This window comes from Chionomys nivalis, chromosome 11, assembly GCF_950005125.1.
Source record: "Chionomys nivalis chromosome 11, mChiNiv1.1, whole genome shotgun sequence".
Taxonomy (NCBI): Eukaryota; Metazoa; Chordata; class Mammalia; order Rodentia; family Cricetidae; genus Chionomys; species Chionomys nivalis.
In genome coordinates this window covers 40,870,721-40,895,756 of record NC_080096.1, presented here as the reverse complement: position 1 = coordinate 40,895,756, position 25,036 = coordinate 40,870,721, and the positions used below count along the sequence as shown (strand labels likewise).

The following is a 25,036-nucleotide window of genomic DNA, read 5'->3' as shown; positions in this document are numbered from 1 at the left end:
GAGTTCCATCTGCTCTCTCCCCATTTTTGGCAAAAAACAATTACCTAGCTTGTGGATTTTGTTGTTGTTTTCAGTGCTGGGAATTGAACTCAGGGCCATGCTAGTCAAGTGCTCAACCAGGACCTCTGTGCTTTTTGTTTGTTTTGAGACAAAGTCTCTCCTTGTAGGTCTGGCTGGGCTGGAACTCAATATATAGAACAGGCTGGCCTTAAACTTGTGATGATCCTCCTGCCTCTGCCTCCCAAGTGCTGAGATTATAGGAAATGATACCTTGTCTGGCTCTTTTTTTGTTTTGTTAGTTTTTATTACTATTATTATCATTAATGAGAAGTGATGATGATGATGTGGGGGTTGCTTTTTGCTACAGGATGCATTTGAAGGTCAAAGGACAATTCTGGGGAGTCAGTTCTCTCCTTCCACCTTTAAGTAGGTTCTGGGGACTGAACCCAGGTCATAAGCTTGCACAAGTTCCTTTACATGCTAAGCCAGCTCACTGATCCTCTCCTGTGGTTTTTGAGAGACAGTCTTTATCTGTAGCCCAGACTTGCCTGAAATTCATTATACGGGCTCAGGAACAAACTCACAGCAAGCTCCTGCCTCAGCCTTCCAAGTGCTAGAATTACAGGAATAAGCCACCACACCAGGCGTTCTTGCAAGTATTTTGAGAGCAGGGAGGTGTAAGGGGATGAAATGAGGTTTCATGTCATGCAGGCTGGCCTCAAACTTGCTGTATAGCCAGGCTGATCTTGAACTTGTGATCCTCCTGCCTCAACCTCCTGTGTTGTATCATTGTTGGGTTGGAACTGCCAGTGTGAACCGCTATGCCCAGCCAAGGCTCAGGTTTGGTTTGTTTTGAGACAAGATCTCCCTATGTAATCCAGGGTGGCCTTGAACTTAATGATCCTCCTGTCTTAGTCTCCAGAATGCTAAGACCTGGTGTGTGTCACTTGGCTCAGCTGAATTACTTTTTATTTGTCTGAAAATTGGCTTCTTCAACATGAGGGAAAACCTCACCTAAGACTGTGGAGATGGATTAAAAAAAAACCCAAGGTTCCTGTTCATATCCCCCCAGGGTCTTCGTCCTTTGTAGAACACCTTCCTCACCTCTCCACCTGCCCAAATCCCACCTAGTCTAAGGCAGATCATCTCATACCAACAGAAAACAACTATCAAGAGAGATTTTTAGCCAGGCAGTAGTGGCACTCGCCTTTAATCCCAGCACTGAGGGAAGCAGAGGCAAGTGGATCTCTGTGAGTTCAAGGTCAGCCTGGTCTACAGAGTGAGTAAGTCCCAGGACAGCCAGAAATACACAGAGAAATCCTGGATAGATAGATAGATAGATAGATAGATAGATAGATAGATAGATAGATAGATAGATATAGAAAAAAATGAATCAAGATAAAGGTACACAACAATGTGTCCTATGTGTTCCCTCTGGGGTAAAAACAGGAAACCAAATAACACACATGTTACTTAAATCTACAGGGAGCCTCCCTAGAAAGATATTCAAAACCAGGTAGCAGTCTTTGCCTCGGGAGAGATGACCTGAGCTCTGGGATGGAGGGAGCCTTGCTTTTCATCTTTTTTATTTTTGTGGGTGAAAAAAGAAAACATACACACTTGTGCACAGACACTTTAAAATTCCTCTCCGTCTTCAAAGCCTCGCCCAACACTACCTTCCCACTATCATCCCATACATCTCCAAAGGCCCCAATGGATTGTAAGTGACAGGGATTTCAGTAAGTCCCCACCCATCTCCACTGCCGCTGGGCTGTGACTAAGTGACCCCAGTACCTGCTTTCCCTGGAAGGGATCTGGAGGCCCAGGAGGCCAGAGGAGCCTCGGGCCACCAGGGACACAGGTCCATAGGGGATCCCTTCCTCCTTCCACTCAAAGGGGGTTTGAGGACACCAGCTGCCCTCCTGCGTATACCCAGCAGCCCTCTTATGCGTATACCCACACTCACCATCCTGGATGGCACAGTGGGCCAGGAGGTCCTTGATGGTGTCTGCGTAGACTAGCCGCATGCGCCGGCGCTCAGCTGCCACCCCGTGTTCCGTTTTCTCCTCCTCTGTCACTGGTATGACCTGCTTCAGCTTCACCTGTTGGCCAAGAGATGGGGGGACAAGTTTCCTGAGACAGCACAGTGGCCTGCCTGAAGCTGGTATGGGTTTCTGGTGGACAGGGGGCACTCCAGAGATCTCTCCCCTCTGTGCCCACCTTCCTGTCCCCATTCTCACTAACGTCTCCACGATCCCTTCTTGGGCAAAGGCCCAGAATATAGAGGGATCTGTTTAGAACGCAGTGTTCTGAAGACTCCTCCTGTTGAAATATGCAGGAAGAGATGGGGAAAGGAGGAGGCGGCTCCTTGGTAGGATCGCAGAGGGTCCCACTGGGGGAAGGGTGGGTATAACAGAGCAGTGGGGGACAGCTGTCTACCTTGGAGAGCTCTCGGTGGGCCACAAAGGTAGCCAGTGCCTTGCACACACTCCATTGCTTCTCGGAGCACAGGTCCTCAGAGACCACCTGGATGCCCACCTGGAGAGCGCGAGAGAAGGGTATGGGGTGGGGGGAGGGAAGGAAGCTGACCACTCGAGGCCTGCAGCTTGGTGAGACTAAGGAGCCACCCAGGCTGGGTCTCTGGAGTTTCTATGTCACCATCAGGTGTGGAACACCAAGAACATGGAGTTGGTTCTGACTTTCCCTTGATTCCCTGGAAAACCTTAAGCAGTTCCCTTCTCTGAGTTTGTGTCCTCACCTATAGAATGGGAGTGGTCACTGAAAGGGGTTAAAATGTGCCCCTGCCCACTATTGATACTGAATGGACAGATCTGTGGGATGCATAGGGAGGAACTAGGCATCCGTGTGCTGCCCAGAAGCACGGTCAGGACCCTATTCCTCCAACCTCTGGGGCTCTCAGGAATTAACGGCTCACTAGGTGAAGTTGCAGGACCTAGCAGAAGAAAGGAAGTCCTTGGTAGCTCACAAAGCTATCTGCCGACTAAACCTTTAGGGTCCTGAATGCAGGAGCCACGGCCCACTGTACATACGGATGTGGGGACGGAGGCCACGGAGGTGAGCTATTAGGAGAAGGCCCAGTCTCTCCCACTGCAGCACCGTGACCAGATACGGTACTGCCTTCCTCGGCCTTCACCACCTGCTACTGAACATGTCTGGCCAGGAGAGGAAGCCCTGAGCAAGCCCACTCCCTTCCTGGCCTCCCTGCTCCCTCCTGGCTACGGGATATTATCAAGGAAGGCCTTAGGGTGCTCCTCCCCTAGTCAGCCATTTTGGAACTCTAGTCAGGGACCCACGATGTGAAGGGTCTTGGATCTGGATCTTCAAAGACAGAGTGAAACAGAAATGCCATCCCACCCCCAGCAGGGCCAGCCACACACACCTCCATGCTGGAGTTGAAGGCCCGGTTCACCTTGGCCTTGATATTCACCACTTGGCCGACACTGGAGAGAGGAAATCAGGAGGTGAGCCTTCCAGAGGGAACGAGGAAGAGGGCAGGGGCCTCAGACACCCAGCACTTCAGAGATGTGGCGGGGGGAGGGGATAACTGACAAAACCAAGAGGGAAGACTCCCAGAATATATTCACATCTGCAGTGTCCCCAAGCCAGCAGACATGAGCACTCATTCCACATCAGAGGTTCCTGGTGGCGACATTAGAGCTTCCAGAAGTGCCTGGTTTCACATGTCTCAATTCCTCCTGCCCGCAGTGTCCAGGGGCTATATGGCCTCATTTTGCCTACAGTTCCCTCCCTGAGGCAGCTCCCCTACCCCCACGGTGTCCAGAGCTCACCTTCCAACATTCCTCCTGGAGTGTGACCTCCGCCTCCCCAGCCCTTAAACCACACAGGGCCAAAGCCCCTGGCTTTTGTTCTCTCTTCTTCTGTCTCATTTCTGTGGTTCGTAAAGCCAGGGCCTGTGTAGGGCAGCCACATGTTCGACCAGGAGCCACATCCCTGCCCAGGGAGCATATGTTTTGCTCACCAACACCCCAAGCTCATGAGGCTGGACAAGACCTCCATAAACAGTGACCATTGAGTCAACACATCCACATTCACCAAATGCTGCCAAGTGCCGATGGCTGGAGCGAGAAGCGGGCAGGGAAATGGGACACTCCAAGGTGCTGTGTGTGCATTGCCACATATGAATCTCCAACTTGAAGATGGGTTTGGAGGGGGTTGAACATCAGAGATGTTAAGTCATTTGTCCGAGGTCACCCAGCTAACAAGGTCTCCCAACTAATGCCAAACAAGGCCAGGATTCAAGATGGGCTGTGTTGACTGAACCAGCCCAGTTATTCTCAGCTGTAACCTGTCCTTCCAGGAATACTTCACAAGTCCACATAGGTCTCCAGGGAGCCACCTAGCTTGCCCTGCACCTAACTGGAGACAGCAGAGTGTTCCCAGCTGATGGGCTATGGGGATGAGGAGGGAGAAAGGCTGGAAATGCTGGCCCAGTTCAATCACTGTGACCTCAAGAAGTCCTTTGACCTCTCTGCACCTTGGCTCATGAACATGCAGGGTGCACTGCCCCCCGCCCAAGCCTGGAAGTATCGGTACCCCGAGGTATTCCAGTCACAGGGTCATAGTGGCGGCCACACAGGACTAGGTTTGCCATGGTCTGCTCTGTCACACCACCAGTTGGTGACCTAGGGTAAGTCACGTCACTTCTCTGAGTCCAGTTCATTGCATGTGTATCTCTGGGGCTGCATGGGGACTGCCTACACCTCTACAACCCAGTGAGAAGCAGGGTGGCTCAGCCCAGCACCTGGCTAGTCAGTTCAGGGGCTTGATGAGTGACCTCTCTCCCAGTGCTGGACATGTCACCTCTGTTACTGTTTTCAGCAATACTGACACTCAGGCAGAAAAATGTCCTCTGTAACATGTATTAAATTGTCCATGTGTAGCTAAAGCAAGGCAGCAAAGCAGCAACTGTCGGATCCTAGCAACAATGGCATGTCCTAATCCCCATGTGCTTGGAAGTTTTCATGACCGGAAGTTAGAAAAGAGCCAGGCAGTGGTGGAGCACACCTTTGATCCCAGCACTTGGGAGGCAGAGGCAAGTGGATCTCTGTGAGTTCAAGGCCAGCCTGGTCTACAGAGTGAGTTTCAGGACAGCCACCGGGGATACACAGAGAAACCCTGCGCTGGCTACTCCTCTAGAGGACCCAGGTTCAATTCCAGCATCTACATGGCAGCTCACAAACACCTAAAACTCCAGTTCCAGGGAATCTGATGCCCTCTTCTGGCCTCTGTGAACACTGCATGCACATGATACAGAGACATCCATGCAGGCAAAACATCCATACACATAAAATTAGTTTAGAAGTTTAAAAAGAGATAAATAACTTCAAAGTTTCTAATGTTTATGATAGCATATTGTTATAATTGATCAACTTTATTATAAGCTCCCTCTTCTCCTCTACCTCAACGCTGGAGACTGACCCTAGGGTCCCAGGTTCTACCCCTAAACTGAATTCCAAGATGCCCAGGATGGCGTTGAACTCACTCTGTAGCTCGTGCTGGTTTTGAATTCATTATCTTCCCACTCTAGGCTCCAGCATAGCTGGGGTTATAGGCTGTGTCACCAGGCCTGGCCTTTCTTTGTTAAACCCTGATTTACCTAGCTTTGAACTAAGCTTCATGATGGCTGTATACCTACAGGAGGCATCACGGTACGTGGAGGAATTGGTGCCAGTCAGGGTTATAGGCACCCATCAGGAGTCTGTGAATAGATTCCTCACAGAGATCGGCGATTTAAAATTGGTTTATCTTTCTGTGGTGCCAGAAGAGGTCTGAGAAGGCTGGGGAGATAACTCGAAGCTTAAGAGCACATACTGCCCTTGTAGGGGATCTGAGTTCAGTTCCCAATCCCAACATCCATGTCCCATGGCTCACAACCACCTATAAACTCAGCTCCAAGAATTGAATGCTTCTGGCCTCCACTGGCATCTTACACACACACACACACACACACACACACACACAGAGTTGATTTGCAAACTGGTGGGGAGAAATAATCGGCCATTTTTCAGATGCAGTAATCATGCAGAAATTGTTTAAAATCAATACAGATATGTTTGGAAACATTTTCTTGTCTTGTATTGTTTGGCACAGTACTCAGGAGGCAGAGGCAGGTGGATCTCTGTGAGTTCAAGGCCAGCCTAGGCTACAAGAGCTAGTTCCAGGACAGGCTCCAAAGCTACACAGAAACCTTGTCTAGAAAAACAAAGAAGAAGAAGAAGAAGAAGAAGAAGAAGAAGAAGAAGAAGAAGAAGAAGAAGAGGAGGAGGAGGAGGAGGAGGAGGAGGAGGAGGAGGAGGAGGAGGAGGAGGAGGAGGAGGAGGAGGAGGAGGAGGAGGAGGAGAACATGAGAACTCAGCCCCGCCTTCAGGGATGAAGCCTTTCTGTCAAGGTGAAACTGATCCAAGTCGGGTTGGTGCCCCAGAACGAAGGGGTAAAGTATGGCAAAGCTACACCTTTTCAGAGCTCATCGTCACTGTAGGACTTTCTGCTTTTCTGTTATGGTGGAGATGGGGATCGAACCCAGGGCTCCTGCATGCTGAACACACGCTCTGAGCCACACTTCAGGCCCCACCTTCCCACTACAAATGCAAATAACATGTCTCCATCTGTCCCTCGGCAGACTGGGTAGTCCTGGGCATAAGGATTGTGTGCTGGTGGATTGTGTCCCCAATCCGGAAAGGCTCTGAGCGATCTTAACTAGTGTTTCAATTGCTGCGATGAAATGCCATGACCAAAAAGCAGCTTGGGAGGAAACAGTTTATTTCACTCCCGCTCCCACATCACAGTTCATCATCTAAAGCCATCAGGGCAGAGCTCTGGGGACAGAAACTGGAGCAGAGACCGCGGAGGAACACCACTTACTGCTTTGCTCTCTTAGACAGTCCCGGACCACCTGCCCAAGTGCTACTACATAGCATGGGCCCTCCTACATCAATCAGTAATCATGAAAATGTCCCACAGGCTTGCCCATCGGTCAATCTGATGGGAGCATTTTCTCACTTGAAGTCCCTTCTGAATATGACAGCTTGGGTCAAGACGACATAAAATCAGCCAACACATTAACCAATACTGAGTGTGTAGTGAACGGGTGGCTGACTTGACTACAGGGACCGGCCAAACATCCTCCTTATTAGTCACACACTGGGTGCCAGGCAGCCCTGAACAAGCCCTTAGCTTATACACTGGCATGTCTAGGAGTGGGCACTGCAGTAGCAAGAGCTCTACGTGAGGCCTGTCCTGGGCCGAGGGCTCAGCGGCCTCCTTGTGTCCCAGCAGGATGAGGACAGTGACAAAGCATGCAGGCCAACGACAAGCTTTCTAAACTGTACGGCCACTGAAAAAGAAAAGGCATCCCTGAGTAAGAGCTGAGATGGGTATGAGCCAAGGCTGGCTCACTCTTCTAGCACAGGCTGGGCCCTGGCACCTTGTCAGGGGAGCCTCCCTATAGTCCAGTGACAAGGGACCTATGAAGAAATGTCTGAGATAAAAGAGGTGTTTCCCAGCAAATTCAAGTCCTTCCTTAGAGGTAAGGAAAGAAAAGCCCAGAGAGAGATCCACCCAAAGTCACATAGCCCTGAGCTGTTGGCTCTGCCTTGGGCCTCCCCATGTGCCACCAGAGGCGTCTTCCCAACCACAAACCTGAGACAACTTCCCTGGCCCCACCCCGGACAGCGTGAAGCAACAGGGCCACTCCTAACCCACCACTATCTCAGGCACTTGCAGAAAGATGCTCCACCCCCAAGACACCATGGTTCCACTGTCCAAAACCCTCCGTGGACTGAGTCAGCTCCAAGAGCCACACAGCCTGGTAGGTGGGGAGATAGGAATGCAAGCCCTGTGCTGGAGGTGGGGAGACCAGGAGGGTAGTGAAGTCAGAGGGCCACTTACCTAATGGTGTGGTCAAAGTAGATGTCATCCATGGAAGCCGTGACACAGGGACAGCCAGCGTGCCTCTCCGCTGGCTCAGAATATAAAAGACAAATGTTAGCAGCCTCCCCATGTCACACAGGCCTCTGATCATGTCCCCTCTTTCAGAGGCTTCTCCACCAGCTTCCTTTTCCCACTTCTTCTCTGCCTCAGTCCCTTGTCCCTTGTGGAGTCCTTTTCCCGACCCCATGGCCGGCTAGGGCCTCTCAAACCCTGCTGGTATAGCCAGGTCACAGTGTTAGACCTAGAGGCTGGAGAACACAAGTGTGACAAAGCCAACATGGAAAGGATCAGCACATCCACAGTCAGTCGGTGCCCGGTCTTTACCAGCCAATTGGGAAATAGCTTTGGTTAAGGCTGCAGTAGTGGCAGACCGGGGCATCCGCATGGCACCAACACCCAGGTCTAGGGGGCTAGAAGAGATGGACAGGCTGCTCAGACAGCTAGGAGATGAACAGAGGCTTTGAGACAAGGGACCAGCAGGAACTAAGGCCAGAGGGAGACAAGTGTGGTGATCATCAGAGAGAAAGGGACCCTCTTTAAAGACTACGGCCCCCTACCCAGGTTCTACAGGGCAAGCGGTGGGGACGTGATGGAGTCTGGAGCAGAGCCTCACCTGACAGGCAGGCCGTGGTGTCAATCCATTTGAGCAACTGTCCAATGCTCAGCTCCCCGCGGTGGTTGGTGTGGCAGGGCAGCACCAACTGGCTCATCTGCACCTCCGTGGGGTTCCGGTACTCCTCACCCTCTGCCATGGCGTCTTCGTGCTCTGGATGTGAGACTGACTTCCGGGATGTGCGGCCAGAGAACATAGAGGCAAAGCCCTGGGGACAGGGAGGACAGCATGGTCGGCCAGCATTCTGCATGTCTCTGTTCTGCCAACCCTGACACCTCAAGTAGAGGAGGAGGAGCAGCGAGGACCACCTCCCACCAGCCCAATCAAGAATGGCCACCATGACCCATGATCCTCCAGTCCATGCTCTCAGCTCTCAAGAGTTCAGGGGAATGCCACCTGTACCAGCTCCCTCTTGGGGGCGTGTCTACTTCCTTGTTGCAACTTGTGGGCAACTTTTACAGTTTTCCTTTAGACTGATCTATTTCTTTCTTTCTTTTCTTTTTGTTTTTTGTTTGTTTGTTTTTGTTTTTCAAGACAGGGTTTCTCTGTAGCTTTGGAGCCTGTCAAGGAACTAGCTCTGTAGACTAGGTGACCTCGAACTCATAGAGTTCCAACTGTCTCTGCCTCCTGAGTGCTGGAATTAAAGGTATGTGCCACCACCGCCTGGCAATCTATTCTTTTTTAAATAGCATCTCACGTTGACTTTGAGTTTTTGTTCTTCTTCAGTCTCTAAAAGACTGGAATTATAGGCATGCCACCATATTTCATTCTTGAGTTTCTCTCTTGAAAGATTTCCCCTCCTAAAAGAGGTGGTAGGCGCCTAGAGAGATGACTCAGCATGTAAGACCAATGGCAGCAAAGTCCTGGGGACCAGAGTTCAGATCCCTGCAGTCACATAGCAAGCAGAACATGATGGTATGAATGAGAATCCTCCCTCCCCCCCCACCCCGCCATGGGCTCATATACTTGAATGCTTGGTCCCCAGTCGATGAAACTGTTTAGGAAGGATCAGGAGGTGTGGCATTGTGGGAGGAGGTGTCACTGGAGCAGGCTCTGAGGTTTCTAAAGCCCACACCATTTCCAGGTAGCTCTCTGCATCACGGCTGTATCTCAGCTGTTGCTCCAGTGCCTATCTACTGCCATAGTCCGTGCCATGATGGTCATGAGCTCACCCTCTGAAACTGTAAGCCCCCAATAAACTCTTCTGTAAGTTGCCTTGGTCATGGTGTCTCTTCACAGCAAAAGCCACTAAAACACTGAGCGCCCTACAAACTCCTGTAACCCCAGCCCCAAGGTGGGCAGATCCAGGAAGGAACCAGAGGTGGCACTCATGGGAGGGAAAGGGACCATCCTGCCTGAGAATAGGAAAGGGTACAGCAAGCTCAAAGCCCCACCTCTCAGGTGTGGGTTCCAGAACTTGCTCTGTTGGCTCTTCAGTTTGTCTGATGACTGACAATGACTACACAGAACCCCAAAGCCAATAGATCTGAGAAACACCAGAGCTCACTGGCTTCCAGCCTAGCTAAGAAAATTGGGGTTCTGGGTTCAGAGAGAAACTCTGCCTCAAAGGCACAGGTGGAAATGGTGAAGGAAGATCCTCGATGCCTTCTTTTGGCCTCTGTGCATGCGCACACACATACACACAGTCACATTCACACATACACACACTCACATTCACACAAACACTCACACACACCCTTACACAGACAATACTAATAAATAAAGAAATGTTTTAAATGTCGCAGGTATATACATGGAGTGCCATGTCTCTATCCCAGCATTAAAAAGGAAGGAAATTCTGGCATATTTTCAAAAATACATGCAAGTTGTGGACATTATACTGAGACAAAGCGTTCACCAAAGGACAAACATGAGAAGTCACTCACAAGACACCCTTGGATCATATTCATAGTACAATGGTATGGCTAAGGACAGAGCTACTGCTTAATGGGGTGACTAGGGAGTGGTCTCTGGTCCAAAAAGGTGGAAAGTTTTGGAGATAGGGGTCAAGGGAGCCCAATATAAATGCAGTTAATCCCACTGAACTACATATTTTAAGATGTTTAACTTCTAGGTCTGGTAGTATACACCTTCAATTCCAGTACTGGATACAGGAAGCAGAAACACCTAGATCTCCGTGGGTCAAGGCCGGCCAGAACTACACAGAGAGTGAGTCCTGCGCCAGCCAGGGCTCCACAGTGAGATGCTGTTTAAAGAAATAACAATGAGAACGTCTCAAGCAGTGAACTGGAAAACAAACGGAGCAAATGCTCCAAGTCAAAGCAGACGGCCAGGCTGCGCTGGAAACAGTAGGACCCGAGGAAGAGCACACTGTGAAAAGTGACAGCCAGGCTCTACAATGGTCTGAGAACCGGGAAGGACGTTGGTGTGGTGGACATTCACTGTCGTGACTGCCAGTGCATTGCCGAAACCTCAGAGGCATGGCAGTCCAGGCAAGTGTCTGCGGGATCATATTGTTGGCACATTCACAATGGCCCTGGCCACTGCAGCGTCCTGTAAGTTTGGTGCAGCTTTGAACCAAGAAAGAAGGCGTATGCAGATTTCTACAGGAATTACAATTCCATGAGATATTTAGGAAGAGATGAGGAAGGCTGGCATCACAGTGCCGAGTGATTTCAGAATGGTAAGGAATCCTGTGGATGGAGTTCCACAGAGGTTCACCATTGACCTGTGTTGCCAAACAATGAAACATGGATGTGTGGGCTAAGGAGTAGCTTTTAACAATTAACAGCTGTTAGACAAAAGAAAAAAAAGTGAGACCTGGGGTTGGGGTCAGGAAAGGGAAGGAAAAGGGATAAAAGGAAACCCATCCTCCTCCTATGCAGGAGGCCTGAGTCAGTGGAGCCTGGGAATCGCTCCCAACACAGTGCCCCATGCGTGGCTCCCCATCCCCACAGGCCACAGACCCCTTTCCCAGGCTCTCCTCTTCTTGAGGGCCTCAGAAGGAATACCTCAGTCAGCACTGTCTTCATCATTCAGATCTACTGACTTCGGAGTCCTGGGTATCACTGTCACCTGACCCAGATGAAGACCCAACAGAGAAAGTTCTGCACCCCACATATGAGAAGTGGGGCTTCAAGCTTGATGTACCTTTTCCTACTCACCAGACAGAAGGGTGGACATACCGGGTAGCCCTTCTGATAAGAGACCCGCTGTCCCATCTCCGTTTATCTGTCCCTGTAGTCAGAAGTGTGCAGAGCTGGGCTCACCTGCACTTGTGAGAAGGATTGATGGGGGAGCAGCAAAGACTGGGTTCCCGTTCTCACGGTCAGCGGTGACTGCAGTGGCAGTCACAGTCACAGCTTGCTGACACAGCACGTAGGTGCTGCGTACTCTCTCAGGGTACACGTGTGGCAATCTAATGTTATTCCAACCACAGACTTGTGAGGCAGGCGCTCTAATAACACCATGTCACAGACAAGGAAACTGAAGCAGGAGGTGACGGCATAGCCCAGCCGCAGTCCTGGGCTCTGATTGTGAAGTGAGCTTCTTCGGGCTATATACATGGTCCCCAGGTTCTCCTAGGACAAGAGGAGGCTAAGACTCCGGGCCTCGGAAACAGCATCACAAAACCTTAGCCAGTCACATGACAGGAACAGGTGAGAGCCCTCTTCAGCTATGGGAGGAGGACAGAGCTGGCTCTTGGGCCACAGTCGCTCATCAAGGTCCTGGAGCGAACCTGATAAACTCAAAACTTCCCAAGGTAACTTGTTCAAAGCCCATGACTCCTAGCCTAGCATGATAAAGATGAACCAGGCCTGTCCAACTGCTGTGCCTCCTAGAGATGCAGCTTCTTCCAAGAGTATCTGGGTGCAAAGAAGCACTAGTTCCCAAGGGGAGAAGAGGGTAGCAGACCTAGGAACTTGTGGCCTGGGTGGGAATCCACACATGACAGTTACCCACCTTTCAGGCTCTCAAAGGCTGCCTAACAGCTGCTACACTCAAGCAGCAGGATCCATCACCATGGAAACCACTGCCAAAAGCCTCTCCAGCCTGACTGTGCACTGGGGGTCTGCATGGATGTTGACACAAGTGGCTTAGCGTTGGATGTGGTACCACAGGGAGTGGGCAGGTAGGCTCCATTTTCCTACCCCATTTTCATGGTGAGGAGCTCTTAGAACCTTCTAGACGCCCAGGCAACAAGATCAGGGCCTCCAACTGCTATCACATAAGTGTCTCAGACTCCACTCTCTCCCTGGGCTCAATCCCAGCAGCCAAGATGGGAAGGCAGCCAGCAGGAGGCAGGGGTGTGTACAGCAGGCGAGCTTCAGCCAATGGGGACTTGAGAGCACGGCCACTCCTCCCAGGAGAGCAGAAGTCTGGGATGAAGTTAGAGCCAGGCAGGCAGGGCCAAGACAGCTGACAGGGAGGGCGGGCATGTGGAGGTCAGAGACAGACCTTTCCAGACTGCAGCTATGCCAGGCACTGGCTCCAGGCCACCCCAAACCTGGCCAGATTTGAGTCCTGACCTAGGCCCCAGCTGACCATGCCATCCGTGGGCTTGGGTTCCCTTCCTCCTGGCCAATGTCACATCACAGACCTATCGGGTCAGAGAAGAAGAAACTACCTTGTCCAAACCGTCTACAGTGAGAGATGAGACACGAAGCGAAAGACTACCCAGTGTCACCTAGATGGAGAGCCAATAAAAGCCCTCATGATCCAGGCTGCTGCTAGGCAACCTGACAACAGCCTCTCCTCCATTTCCTCCATGGTACAAATAGCCAAGTCCCAGTGATCCCAGCTCCTTAAATGTGTGGTTCAGTTTCTCACTGTACATGTTTCCACAGCCTGGCCTCAGGTCCCCACACTCTACTGGCCCCTCTCAGACTCCACTAAAACAAAACCCTCAGCCACAGCCACTTGCTATGCCTTGCCTCCCAGGGCGGCCTAATCAGGTCTCCATGATGTTGCCCTGACCTTGTGGCACTCCTAAAGAGTAGTCCTACCAGGCATGTCCCTTGCTCGAGACCATTGGATGGCTCTCCACTGCTGTCAGGCTTGAGATCCAGCCACTGCGAGTCCTGTCACTAAGTCCAACATCTGTTCTCACGGCTCCAAATTACATGGGATCCTCAGAGTACCTTCTCGCTCCAGCTCTGTTCTGTTGTAAGAACCCCCTGGCCCTCCTCTCCCCCCTCCCCTTTCTCCTACTGTCTCCATCACAGCACGGACCAAGCAGTGCTGTCTCCCCATCAGGATAAGGAGAGGAACCCAGGACAGGCACAGAGCAGGTGCCCATAACCACCTGTAGAAGGAAGAAGGAAACGGAGCTCGAGTCGAGCCTTGAAGCATGAAGGCAGGTCTGGGGTATGATGAGGATACCCAGGAGGAGCGAGCAGCCTACAGCGGTTAGTGAGGGCAGGCAGCACAGCCTATGGGTCAATTTTGGAACCACAACCCTAGGGCAAAAGAGACAATACCCTGGAGGGAGAGGTAGGCGAGAGAGACTTTGAAGTAACTCGTGAAACAGGTGTTGGGCCACCTAGTTTGGGTTCAAGTGCAGTTACGTAATGAACCTGTAGGATCTCGGGCAAGCTGTTCCATCTCTTTACAGTCCTCAGTTTCCTTGTCCATGGACCGAGGGTCAGCGGCAGGCAAATCTCTGAATTCTATGTCAGTGTGGTCTACATAGAGAGTTCCAGGACAGTCCAATCTACATAGAAAGACCCCACCTCAAAAAAAGAAAAGAAATAGGATCGTAATACCTGCTTCCAAGGGTCATCTCAGGGATGACACTGAAGGAGATCAAACCTATTACGATATTACGCTCCTGGCACACGTCCACCCACAGAGAGTATTTATCGAGCACTATCTAACACTATAAAACCGAGTCAGACTTCTGAAACTAAGCCAGGAGAAGCTGTCCTTTCTACCATGAACTCAGCGGGGCCACAGAGCAGCTGAGGGTGGGATGGGGATAGACGCCAATTATCATCCTTCTGGGAGGGATGCTAAGAGAATCTGAAATACCAGCAATCTATGGACCACTGCACCACAGGGCAGGACTTCGACCCCAGGCACAGAATGCATAGAGCTCCTCTCTCCCCTCCCCCACCATCCTGTCTCTCACAGGCCATGAGAAGGGCTGGAAGGGCATCCCAAAAGGAGGTGGGAAGAGGACCCTCTGGCCCACCCTGAGAACCACCAGCCAGGCCCCAGGAAAGACCTCGTTGTCTGAACCTCGCAGCACTGTGCCATGTAATGGTGTTGCCTGCACAGAGTGCTGTCCTCAAAAGGAGGTCATGGCCCCAGCCTCTCAGGGAGCTGGGTGCAGCCAGGACAACCGCCCAGCCACGGGACCCATCAGGAAGTGAAGAGGCTAGTCTGGGGTATACAGAGACACTGCAGTGGTTTGAATGAGAATGGCAGCGCCGTAAACTTGCGTGTTTGAATGTTTGTCCCATGTTATCATATGCCACTCCACCTCTCCCACACCACCACCACACGCGTGTGCGTGCATGCACGCGCACGCACACACACACACACTGTTGGCAGAACATAGGAGGTATAGCCTAGCCTAGCGTGTCTCTGGGTGGGTTTTGAGGTTTCAAAAGTCCCCACTATCCCCAGTCAGTGTTCTCTCCTCTGCCTCCTACTTGCACACAAGGATGCAAGCTCTCAGCTGCTTCTCCATTGCTGAGCATCTCCGCCTGTTGCTATGCTCCCCATTGGGATGCAAACCCCTCAGTTAACTTTTATAAGATGCCTGGGTCATGGTGTTTTTAATCACGGTAACAGAAAAGTAACTAATACCAGACACTGTCTCAAAAAAAAAAAAAAAAACAAGCTGGGGCCAAGATATGGAAACAGGACCCCTTAGTGTCCTGGCAGGAGTGTAGAAGTGTTGAATACCCGTGGAAGGCCATTTCCTCAGAAAAGAAGGTTGAACTGGGGGTCTGGAGACTTTGGTCATAGTGAAGAGTGTGTGACGTTCTTGCAGGAGAACATCACCAGAGCTCAGTTCCTAGCACCCACTTCAGAAGGCTCGCAAATGTCTATACGTCCAATCCCAGAGACTCTGACGCCCTCTTCTGACCTCAATGAGCAGGCACACATGCACAAGCCTACACGTGTACATACGTATGCATAATTTACCATAATTTTTGAAGTTAATCAGAAACAGCTAACATCTGAGCCCTCCTGCTCCTAGTATGGTCCCAAGACTTTTTTTTTTTTTTAATTTTTCAAAGAAATCAAAATAAGTCGTCAAAAAAAAAAAAAACACAGGCATACAAGTTTCAAGTTCAATTAGGGACCCTGTCTCAACAAATATGGTAAAGAACAACATGAAGAAGACACACGACATCGACCTCTGGCCCCATCCACCTGCACACAGACACACAGGAACCCATGCACACACACACTCACACACACAGTCACACACACAGATGGAGGAGCAGAGAACAGAGATCACCAGCCTGGCACATAGTGGGAGCCCAAGGAACAGGGGTCATTTGCTCTGGGGATCCTCATCTTTCAAATGGCCCTTGGCCAAACTGTCAAGACCTTCCAGGCATGAAAGGCAGGAAGAACTGCCTGCCCAGGCCTCCAAGGCACGTACACCTCCCCGCAGTACTGCTCTCCACGGTGACGCTATTATTTAACTCTGGGAGCATTTAAAGCAAAGAGACACACAGAGCAGGCATCCTCTCTTGACTCCTGGTACCCACAAAGCCTAGGAAGCAAGTCTGTCCTGTCGTGACATAAATACAAGAGTCTGTTCAGTGGGCCCCCAGTTCCAATTAATGCCAACCACAGGCAGGAGGAATGCAGACCATTCTAGAACACAGCACATCATCATCTGTCTCCCTCTACCCCAATGATAAAAATAACCTCATCTGCGATAGGGTACCTGCCATTAGCTAGTCCCCAGACCTGCCCAGGCCCAGCAAGGAGCTGTCAGGGAACCAAACGTAGGGATACAGTCTGAAGGCGATCCCACACATACACACATATACACCATCTGACCCACGGAGAAATGCTCGAAGAGGTCTCAATGACGGAATGAACTGGAGTCCAGGGAGGTCCCACATCCTGTTCAAGGAGCCAAGGCTGGAGGCCACGCCTCCTACTGGTCTACCTGTGCCTTTGTTCTAGCATCTTGATGCTGAGGTGGGCTTAGAAGTTAATTCCACCTATCAGGAAATATCGGTGGGGAAACAGAGGCACTGGAGGTCTCTGTACTAGGTCTTAAATGAATGAGCAAAGCCAGCAGCTTTTAGGCTCTCTTGGATTATTTTTGTTCCTTTTCAGGAGCTAGAGAGATAGGTGTTGAGACGGTCTCTTTTCGCAGCCGGCTGGTCTCATTACTTTCCTCCTGACCCTGTGCTGGGATTATAGGTCGGTAGCCCTTCTGAAGGCCATTCACAATCACCTCCACACTCGACCCGACCTCCCTGTTAACTGCGGGAAGCCTCTGGGATCATGTGACTAAGGTAGCCACTCACCATCCTCCACCAGTAAAGTACCAGAAACTGCAGCAGCAGCGCTCTCTCTGCTGAAGTCCGCCCACCTGATGCTTCCAGCGGCACATCAGGCGCAAAAATCTAAACACAGACCTAGATTTTTTTTTTTTTAATGGCATGGACTGCCTTGAGGAGAACAGGCATGCCTGCCTCCATCTCCATCCAAGGTGTCGTGAGGATTAACACAGATCTCTGAAACCACAGGCACCTGGTTCACAGTGAAGTGCCATGGGGGGGGGGGGGGGGAGCACTGTGTGGAAGAGGCTGGAGAGCAAGGGGTAGCTGGGTAGATATCCCAGAGCCCAGCAGCCCACCTCTCACTTTGGGAAACAGGAATGTGGAGAAGGAAGATTCTAGAGTCTGGATGGCATTTGAGTCTAATCCAGCCCAAGCCTCTCTGGAGGGCCTGGGTATCTCTCTTCCCTTCTGTCCAGCCACCCAGCAGCCCCAAGAGACAGTTTCCTTGTCTGTAAAATGAGGCTCTAAAGACTTAGTAAGGATGACCTGGGCTGCCAACGAGGGGACACAGTCAAAGTTCTTTGTCAATCACAGATGCTCTGACCTCTGTCCATGCGAGGGCCTGCCACCAGGCTGGGGCTGCCTGCCCAGGGAGTAGGTCTAAGCAGGCTGCTGCCCCAGAGTCAGGGTTCAGGTGAGAACAAACTAGGCAAGAAGTAGCATGGGAAATGTTGTCACATCCAGGGGTGCGAGGGCCATGTGACCAGGATTCAGCTTTCCCCTGGACAGCATCCCTGATCCAACTTCTCTGTATTGTCTGGGCACTGGGCCTACAATGTACCAGGACTTACAGCCTGTGGAATGTGAGCAAGTATTTCACCCTCTGAACTCAGATTCCTCAGTTTATGAACCTGAGAGGGGTAGGTGACATGGTGAGAGGCGGGTGAGATGGAGACATTTTTGTTTTCGAGATGGGGGTCTCATTCTACAACCCAGGCAGATCTCAGACTTACTATGCAGGCCAGGCTGGTCTCAAACTAGCCAGTGCTTCCTACGCGCTGGTATTATAGACTTCCATCTGCCATGCCCCGCTGTGTTTACTTTTTTAATCTTCACACAACCCTAATAGTTGGGGGTCCCGTTCCCATTTTACAGATGGAAAAACAGAGGTTAAAGAAGAATAAGTGACTTGCCCATAAATACAGAAGATCACACGGCCGGTAAGGATAGGATTGGGACTTGAAACACACTTGTGTAGCTTTGCTGTACTAACTTCCATCTAGCAGACAGGAGAGTCAGTTCTGTCTCTGGGCGATACTACCACAGGCAGGCCGAGCCAGCACCCACACCTATATCTGGGTTCCCGAGACTCCTCCTCATGTCCTCCTGCAGGGACAGTGTTGGTGTCAGAACCCAGATCAAAACACTTTCGGAAATACCATCTGACCAGCGGCTCACCACCAGGGAGGGAAATGCTGGAAGCGACTTAGTCCATCTGCAGCTCTGGGGAATGGGAGTTCACGTGACACCAGCTAGTCAGACCCTGCTTGGGTCCAGTGTTGTAACCCACCACATGCCCTCCTGTGGTTGTCTGGCATGAGCAAGCTTGCCCCAGAAACAGAAGGCCTCACTCCCTCCTGCAAACCCCTCTGCTGCCCAGGCCTCCCATCTCCCTCCCTTTTCCTCCACGCCTCCCTGTGGGCCTCCTGCCTCAGGCTGTCCACCGCTGCCCACCCCATCACTGAAAGGACTAGAAAGAGACTAGAACATTTTGAGCACAAGCAGTCTGACCTAAATGTAAACTGACCCCACTGTGTGGCCCAAGAACCAAACTGACCACACCCAGCCCCAAATCACACTCACATCCAGCAATCCTCCACGGGGAGCCCTGGCACTGAGGGGAGCCATTCAGGGGGTTGTGAAGGAAAGCCCTGGCTTCTCCCCCATCAGAACCCTTCGCCCTCCCCACCACACAGCCAAGAATACAGCTCGGCCCTGCCTCTGGGTTACCATGGCAACGGGAAGCCAGGCAATGGGCCCAGGCCCTGCCATCCTGCAAGCCACCTCATTTACCCTGGAGCTGGGCACAGCAGCCACGGATATCACAATTCCTTCTGGAGAGGAAAAGAGAACAAGAAGGAAGGGGAAGAAAAAGACAAAACAGTTATGGGGGCAGGGGGGCAATCAGAGAGAGAAAAGAACGGAGGCTGGGAAGAGGGAGAAAGGAGAGAAAAGAGATGTGGAGGAGAGCAACAGGCTGGGGGCACAACTGCAGAGAGAGAGAGAGAGAGAGAGAGAGAGAGAGAGAGAGAGAGAGAGGAGGGACAGGAAAGAGGCCCCTCCTGATCCCCACTCCACACCACACATTCCTGGGCCTGAGCTGCTTACAGTTTGTGAGACTCTGGGCAGCTAAGATTTCCTGCCCCAGGAAGCTGGCAGCCGGGCTGGGCCCCTCCAGCTGCTCTTAGGCCCTACAGCCTCCACCCTGCTAAGGGACCGTGCTCAGGCCTTCCCCCAGCAAATGGGGTCCCTTCTACTAACCCTCAGGCATCCTCAAACTCTCCTGCCACTTTGTCCTCCCCACCCCCACCCCGACCCAGACTCCTCTGGCTCAACCCAACTTAGTTCTCTGTGTTTCAGAAGCATTCCCAAGAAGCACTGCAGACTGGTGAAAGCAGGGGCATGATTTACCGACTGAACACATCCTGTCATTCAGCACAGGGAGTGGCCTAAGTGGCCTCTCTGCAGACAGGAGATGCCAAGCAGGGCCAGGCAGCCCGTGGCAGAAGCTGCTCTTGCAGGGGCTCACCCACCTCCACCCCAGGTGCTTCTCCAGCCCCTAGCTTAGGGGAGTCGATGGGTTACAAAATAATCTTAACCTGTCCTGGCCCCAAACTGTGTGAGAGGAACCTGAGCCACAAGAAAAGCTTGCTAAAGAAAAATAGAAGGGCAGAAAGAGAAGAAAGACAAACCCAGGTTTAGGGGTGATTGGCAAGAGGGCTGTGGTAAAGCCCCGCAGACTCTTGGAAGTCTGGATGTGTCCCTGCCTCTCGTTCACCGGAGAACCCTGAGCCATAACTAAACCACTCTGCCCCTCGCTGTTTGCATCTATAAAATAGAATTGCTAGTGTCACAGGAAGGAGTCAGGGTGCTTAGAGCAGGACCCGACCCACAGGAAGCGTCATACACCGCAGCACTTTGTGTTACTAAAATAACTAGGCCCAGACTGACCGTGGTGGCACACACCTTTAATCCTAGCACTTGGGAGGAAGAGGCAGGTGGATCTCTTTGAGTTCGAGGCCAACCTGGTTTACAAGAGCTAGTTCCAAGACAGTCTCTAAAGCTACAGAGAAACCCTGTCTCGAAGAAGAAGAAGAAGAAGGAGGAGGAGGAGGAGGAGGAGGAGGAGGAGGAGGAGGAGGAAGAAGAAGAAGAAGAAGAAGAAGAAGAAGAAGAAGAAGAAGAAGAAGAAGAAGAAGAAGAAGAAGAAGAAGAAGAAGAAAAACAAAAAACAAAAATAAAACCCTAGGCCCACAGGTCCCAGAGGTAAGACATCTGCTGAGAACGGCCAGGTGGTCTGTGCAGAGAATGCTTCCAAGGCAGCTAGGGCCTGTGGCCATAACATTCATTTTTCCTACCAATTTTTTACCTATTCAATTTTCTTGCCAATTTTCACTACCAATTGGACACAAAGCCTGTCTACACGAGGGCTTCAGCTGAGAATCATGGCGGGTCAAGACAGAGTCTGTGGTCCTCGTAGGCATGCCACACTTGATGGCTGCCCGAACACCACGCCACCCAGTTCTAGGAAGGCTCCAGACCCTCAGGTGGGAAACAGACTCCTGGAATTAAAGTCTGGGATTACTAGAGGGCAGCTGGGGGTTGGTGGGAACAAGGCGGGCCAAGCCCTAGGAGAAACCTCCTGGGCCACGATTGACCAAGCGTGGAAATGGAGGCTTGAATAAAGATGGGCCTGGTCATCAGCAGCTGCCTGAAAAGTTAAACAGACAAAAAAGCCAAGCTGGGGAGCCGGGAAAAGGCCTGCTTCATGGGCCTGTGTTTCAGTGTTTCCACCACTGTCCTCTTGTTTACGCTGGTTAGCTGGTTACGTGCAGGGCTGGCTCCAGCTCAATAGTTGTTGATGTGAAAACAGCCTCCTGAGTTCATCTGTCCACAAACTCAACTGTGGTTAACTCCTGCTGTTAACCAAAGCTTGGCACCTTGGCAGCTGAGGCTTCCCAGCCCAGTAGGGTGGGAGAGAGGAGGAGAGGGAGGAATGGCTCAGTGTGGAGGAGGCAGCCACAGGCTGGGATTTGCTTGAGGCCCAGCCCTGTGAGGGGGCGGGGACCAGAAGGAGTGGGACTAGTCCCTAGATGGGACAGACAACAGGCTGGAGGGAGAGCAGGGAGGGTACCTGGCTAGGCGTGGTCTGGGCTCAGCCTTCTAGCTGAGCATCTGAGGGCTGACTAAAAACCAGGCCTGGAGGGTAACAGTTAAGAGGTAAGGTCAAGAGCACTCCAGAAGGGCAGTTAGAAAGAAACCAGCTCTACAGATCGATGCTGTTATCCCTGTTAAAACTCCCATTTGTGCCAAGTGGTGGTGGCGCACACCTTTAATCCCAGCACTCAGGAGGCAGAGGCAGGTGGATCTCTGAGTTTGAGGCCAGCCTGGTCTACAGTGTGAGTTCCAGGACAGCCCGGGCTGCACAGAGAAACCCTGTTGGGCAGGAGGGGAGGACTCCCATTCATTTTTAGAGAACACTGAAGAGAATGGTCTGTTCTCTCACAAGCAAAAAGGGGACAAGACCATGTAAAGAAGGAAAGAAAACAGAACTAGGGGTGTGGTTTAGTGGGCAGAGTACTTGCCTAGCATTCAGGAAGTTTGATCCCCAGCACTGCATAAAGCAGTTGTGATACTTGGAAGATGGGGGCAAAAGGATCAGAAGTTCAAGCTCAGTCCCATCTACAAAGCTTAAGGCCAGCCTAGGCTACATGAGACCCTGTCTCACAAAGAAAAGAAAAATAAAGAAAAGACTGGGGAATGTGATGAAAAGAGAAGGTAATTTTCCAGTCTGAGGCGGTGGTGGGGGAGGGCTCCTGCTGAGACCTGGCTAAATGCATGCATGAATGAGAAGAAGCAATTATGAAAGACATGGAGGGGGGTTTCTAAAGAAGGGAGGATGCCAAGCCCCAAAAGGATAGTTGTGACGTCAGAGGGCAGTGGGTGAGAAGCCGAGAAGGCAGCCTGGTCCACGTGGCCCGAGGCTGGGCAGATCCCCAGAGCGCAGATTTGACTCAAAGTGCTGAGTCTGTAAGTGGAGAGTGATGGGAGCTGCCTTTCGGGTCTGCCCACAATGGGCAGGTGTGTGTGCGTGTGTGTGTTTGTGTGTGTGTGTGTGTGTGTGTGTGAGAGAGAGAGAGAGAGAGAGAGAGAGAGAGAGAGAGAGAGAGAGGAGGGTGGAGAGCCTCAGAATGAAGAGGGTCTGCTTGTTAGCAGTGCTGTTAGCAGGAAGGAATGGCACAGGGTAGGTCCTGTCCAAAGTGTTGGCCCAAGGCATATGTCAGAGGTCCAGCTAGCACCAGTACTGCTGGCTGAGAGTCCTTGCTTAGAGTCAGAGATAAGGAGGGAAGGGGCTTGAAGCAAGCAGGAAGTCATAGGTATTGAGTTGGGGGAACCCAGAAAAGAAATGAGCAAGGAAAGGGATCAAGAATTTTCCAGAAAAGCCGGGCGGTGGTGGCGCACGCCTTTAATCCCAGCACTCGGGAGGCAGAGGCAGGCGGATCTCTGTGAGTTCGAGACCAGCCTGGTCTACAAGAGCTAGTTCCAGGACAGGCTCCAAAACCACAGAGAAACCCTGTCTCGAAAAACAAAAAAAAAAAAAAAAGAATTTTCCAGAAGAGCTGGAAAGATGACTCAGTACAAAGCAGTGGTGGCACACACCTTTAATCCCAGCACTCGGGAGACAGAGACAGGAGGATCTCTGTGAGTTCGAGGCCAGCTTGGTCTACAGAGCAAGTTCCAGGACAAGCTCCAAAGCTACAGAAAAACGCTGTCTCAAAAAAAACAACAAAACAACAACAACAAAAAAAGACTACTCTTGCAGAGGACATGGGTTCAATTCCCAGCACCCACATGGCAGCTCACAACTGTCTGCAACTCCAGGATCCAACACCTTCACACAGACATATATACAGGTAAAACACCAAAGCGCACAAAATAAAAATAAAATTTAAAAGAATTTCCCAGATAGTGTTAAATGTGCACTGAATGTATCAAAGTTCTGATTTGTACCCCTCTGTTAAAAACAAACAAGCAAAAACATAGCCACCAGCATATACTAGCTTCTGAGATTCCCGGGACTCCAGACCTGTATAAAGGGTATGAAGACTTAAGAGGAGGTGGAGTCTAATCCTATCCCCTGGGTCTGCGTCACCTTCAGTGACATTTCAACCAATGTCATGGGAAGCCAAGGCCTCCTGGAACTGGGGGGGCCCTAGCTGCCAGGTGAGAAATCTGACCATCACAACAAAGAATCCACATGTCGCATGTGGGTGCTCTGAATGACATTCCCGGCTAAGCGAAGCGATACCGGCGGTGAGCTTACCCATAAGCTAGACACCACCCAGTAACCTCCACCCGGGCCCCACATGGCAGATGAATCGCCCTGCGGAGCTCTGCCCAGCCTTGTCCAAGCTTCCAAGTCGCAAATCACAATCCGTCACTAAGCCACGAAGTTTCAGTGTGGTTTGCATGCAGCCCTCGTAAACTACAGCAGACACGGTCCCCAGAGTGCGGGGGAGGATGTAGACAGGAATAAACACTTGAAAAGACCCAGGGAGCCATCAGTGTGGTGCAGGGGGAGCCCCTGACAGGCTCCCTGACATGGTGAGTGGAGTGAAGGCAGATGGGGAAGGAGAGGACAGAGATGCGGGGGCAGAGTCCAGGCGGAGTGACTTAGGAAAAAGTTGAGAGGCCGTCAAGTGGAAACAGGTACCACTCGAGCAGCGGTTGGCAGGCGACCTGGGACCTGAAAGGCTTTGCTTCCATGGAGGCTGGTGAATCCTGGAACTTGTTCATCTGCTAAGGGGTACAGCAGATGGAGGGAGCCCCCAGAGTCAGAGAGCTGCCCACAGCACAGGCACCTAGCATCTAAGAAGTACTCAGGAACCAGCTCAAAGGTCCTTTTTAGAAATCCACCCTTTGGTATGTGTTTACTGTATGCTGGGCTGAGCCCTTGGGTAACTAACCCTTGTCTTCGGCTCTACTCAGTAACAGTGACCTGAATGGAGCAGATGAGGGAAAGGAGGCATGGACAGCAGAGAGAGAGCCCCTCCACACCATGACTGGCCAGTCAAGGGCAAAGGAAAGCCAGCACAGGTGTGGCAGGAGGATCCCTAGGGAGCCCATCACCAGTGCGAAGCACTGCGGAGACTCTCCAAAGTTGCCTTTTGGCTCCAAGCCAGAGCAAGTATAACCAGTGGGGCCCTCCTGGGTTTGGGGATCTTTTCAGGTAAAAAAACATCAGAGCTGCCAGGTCAGGACCACCAATCCCCATCCAAAGGGCCAAGGCAACAGGTTCAAATTCACTCTCAAGTGATACACACCTTCCTGGCCCTGAAGCCCCGGAAGCTTGACTTTTATCTTCAAAGCTAGAGAAGGGCTGGACCACGCTGACTCAGAGGGCCTCAGGGCCCTGGGGAGAGGCTGAGGGGGGCTGGGAAACAACCAGGGCTTTCCCCCACCCCATATCTGGCTCCCTTTAAAGACAGCCCCTCCCCTGGCCCCACAGTCATTAAACCTTTGGCTCACCACTTGCTCTCGTTTGAAAAAAATTTTACGACATTTTATTTAGTTATTTACGTATAGCGGTGGGGGAGGCGTGTGCAGCGTGCCTGCCTGTGTGAGGAAGGTCAGAGAACAACCTGTGAGTTAGTTCTCCATTCTTCCCTTCGACCGACCATGTGGATCTCAGGGACAGAACTCGGGTCACAGAGCTTGGGGGCAAACG

At 51.5% G+C, this 25,036-nt stretch overlaps 1 protein-coding gene across 3 annotated transcripts in view; it reads right to left on the bottom strand.

The window, feature by feature from the left end:
• The window catches only part of Acot11 (acyl-CoA thioesterase 11), a 54,272-nt gene that overhangs the window by 16,227 nt on the left and 13,009 nt on the right, over positions 1–25,036 (bottom strand). For all 3 annotated transcript variants that reach the window (XM_057784622.1, XM_057784621.1, XM_057784623.1), the window contains exons 2-6: positions 8,585–8,792; positions 7,930–7,999; positions 3,401–3,461; positions 2,440–2,538; positions 1,967–2,102 (exon numbers count right to left, since the gene is read on the bottom strand). In XM_057784622.1, the coding sequence (XP_057640605.1) occupies positions 1,967–2,102; positions 2,440–2,538; positions 3,401–3,461; positions 7,930–7,999; positions 8,585–8,780 (562 nt within the window). In that variant the 5' untranslated portion in view covers positions 8,781–8,792. The remainder of the gene's footprint in view (positions 1–1,966; positions 2,103–2,439; positions 2,539–3,400; positions 3,462–7,929; positions 8,000–8,584; positions 8,793–25,036) is intronic.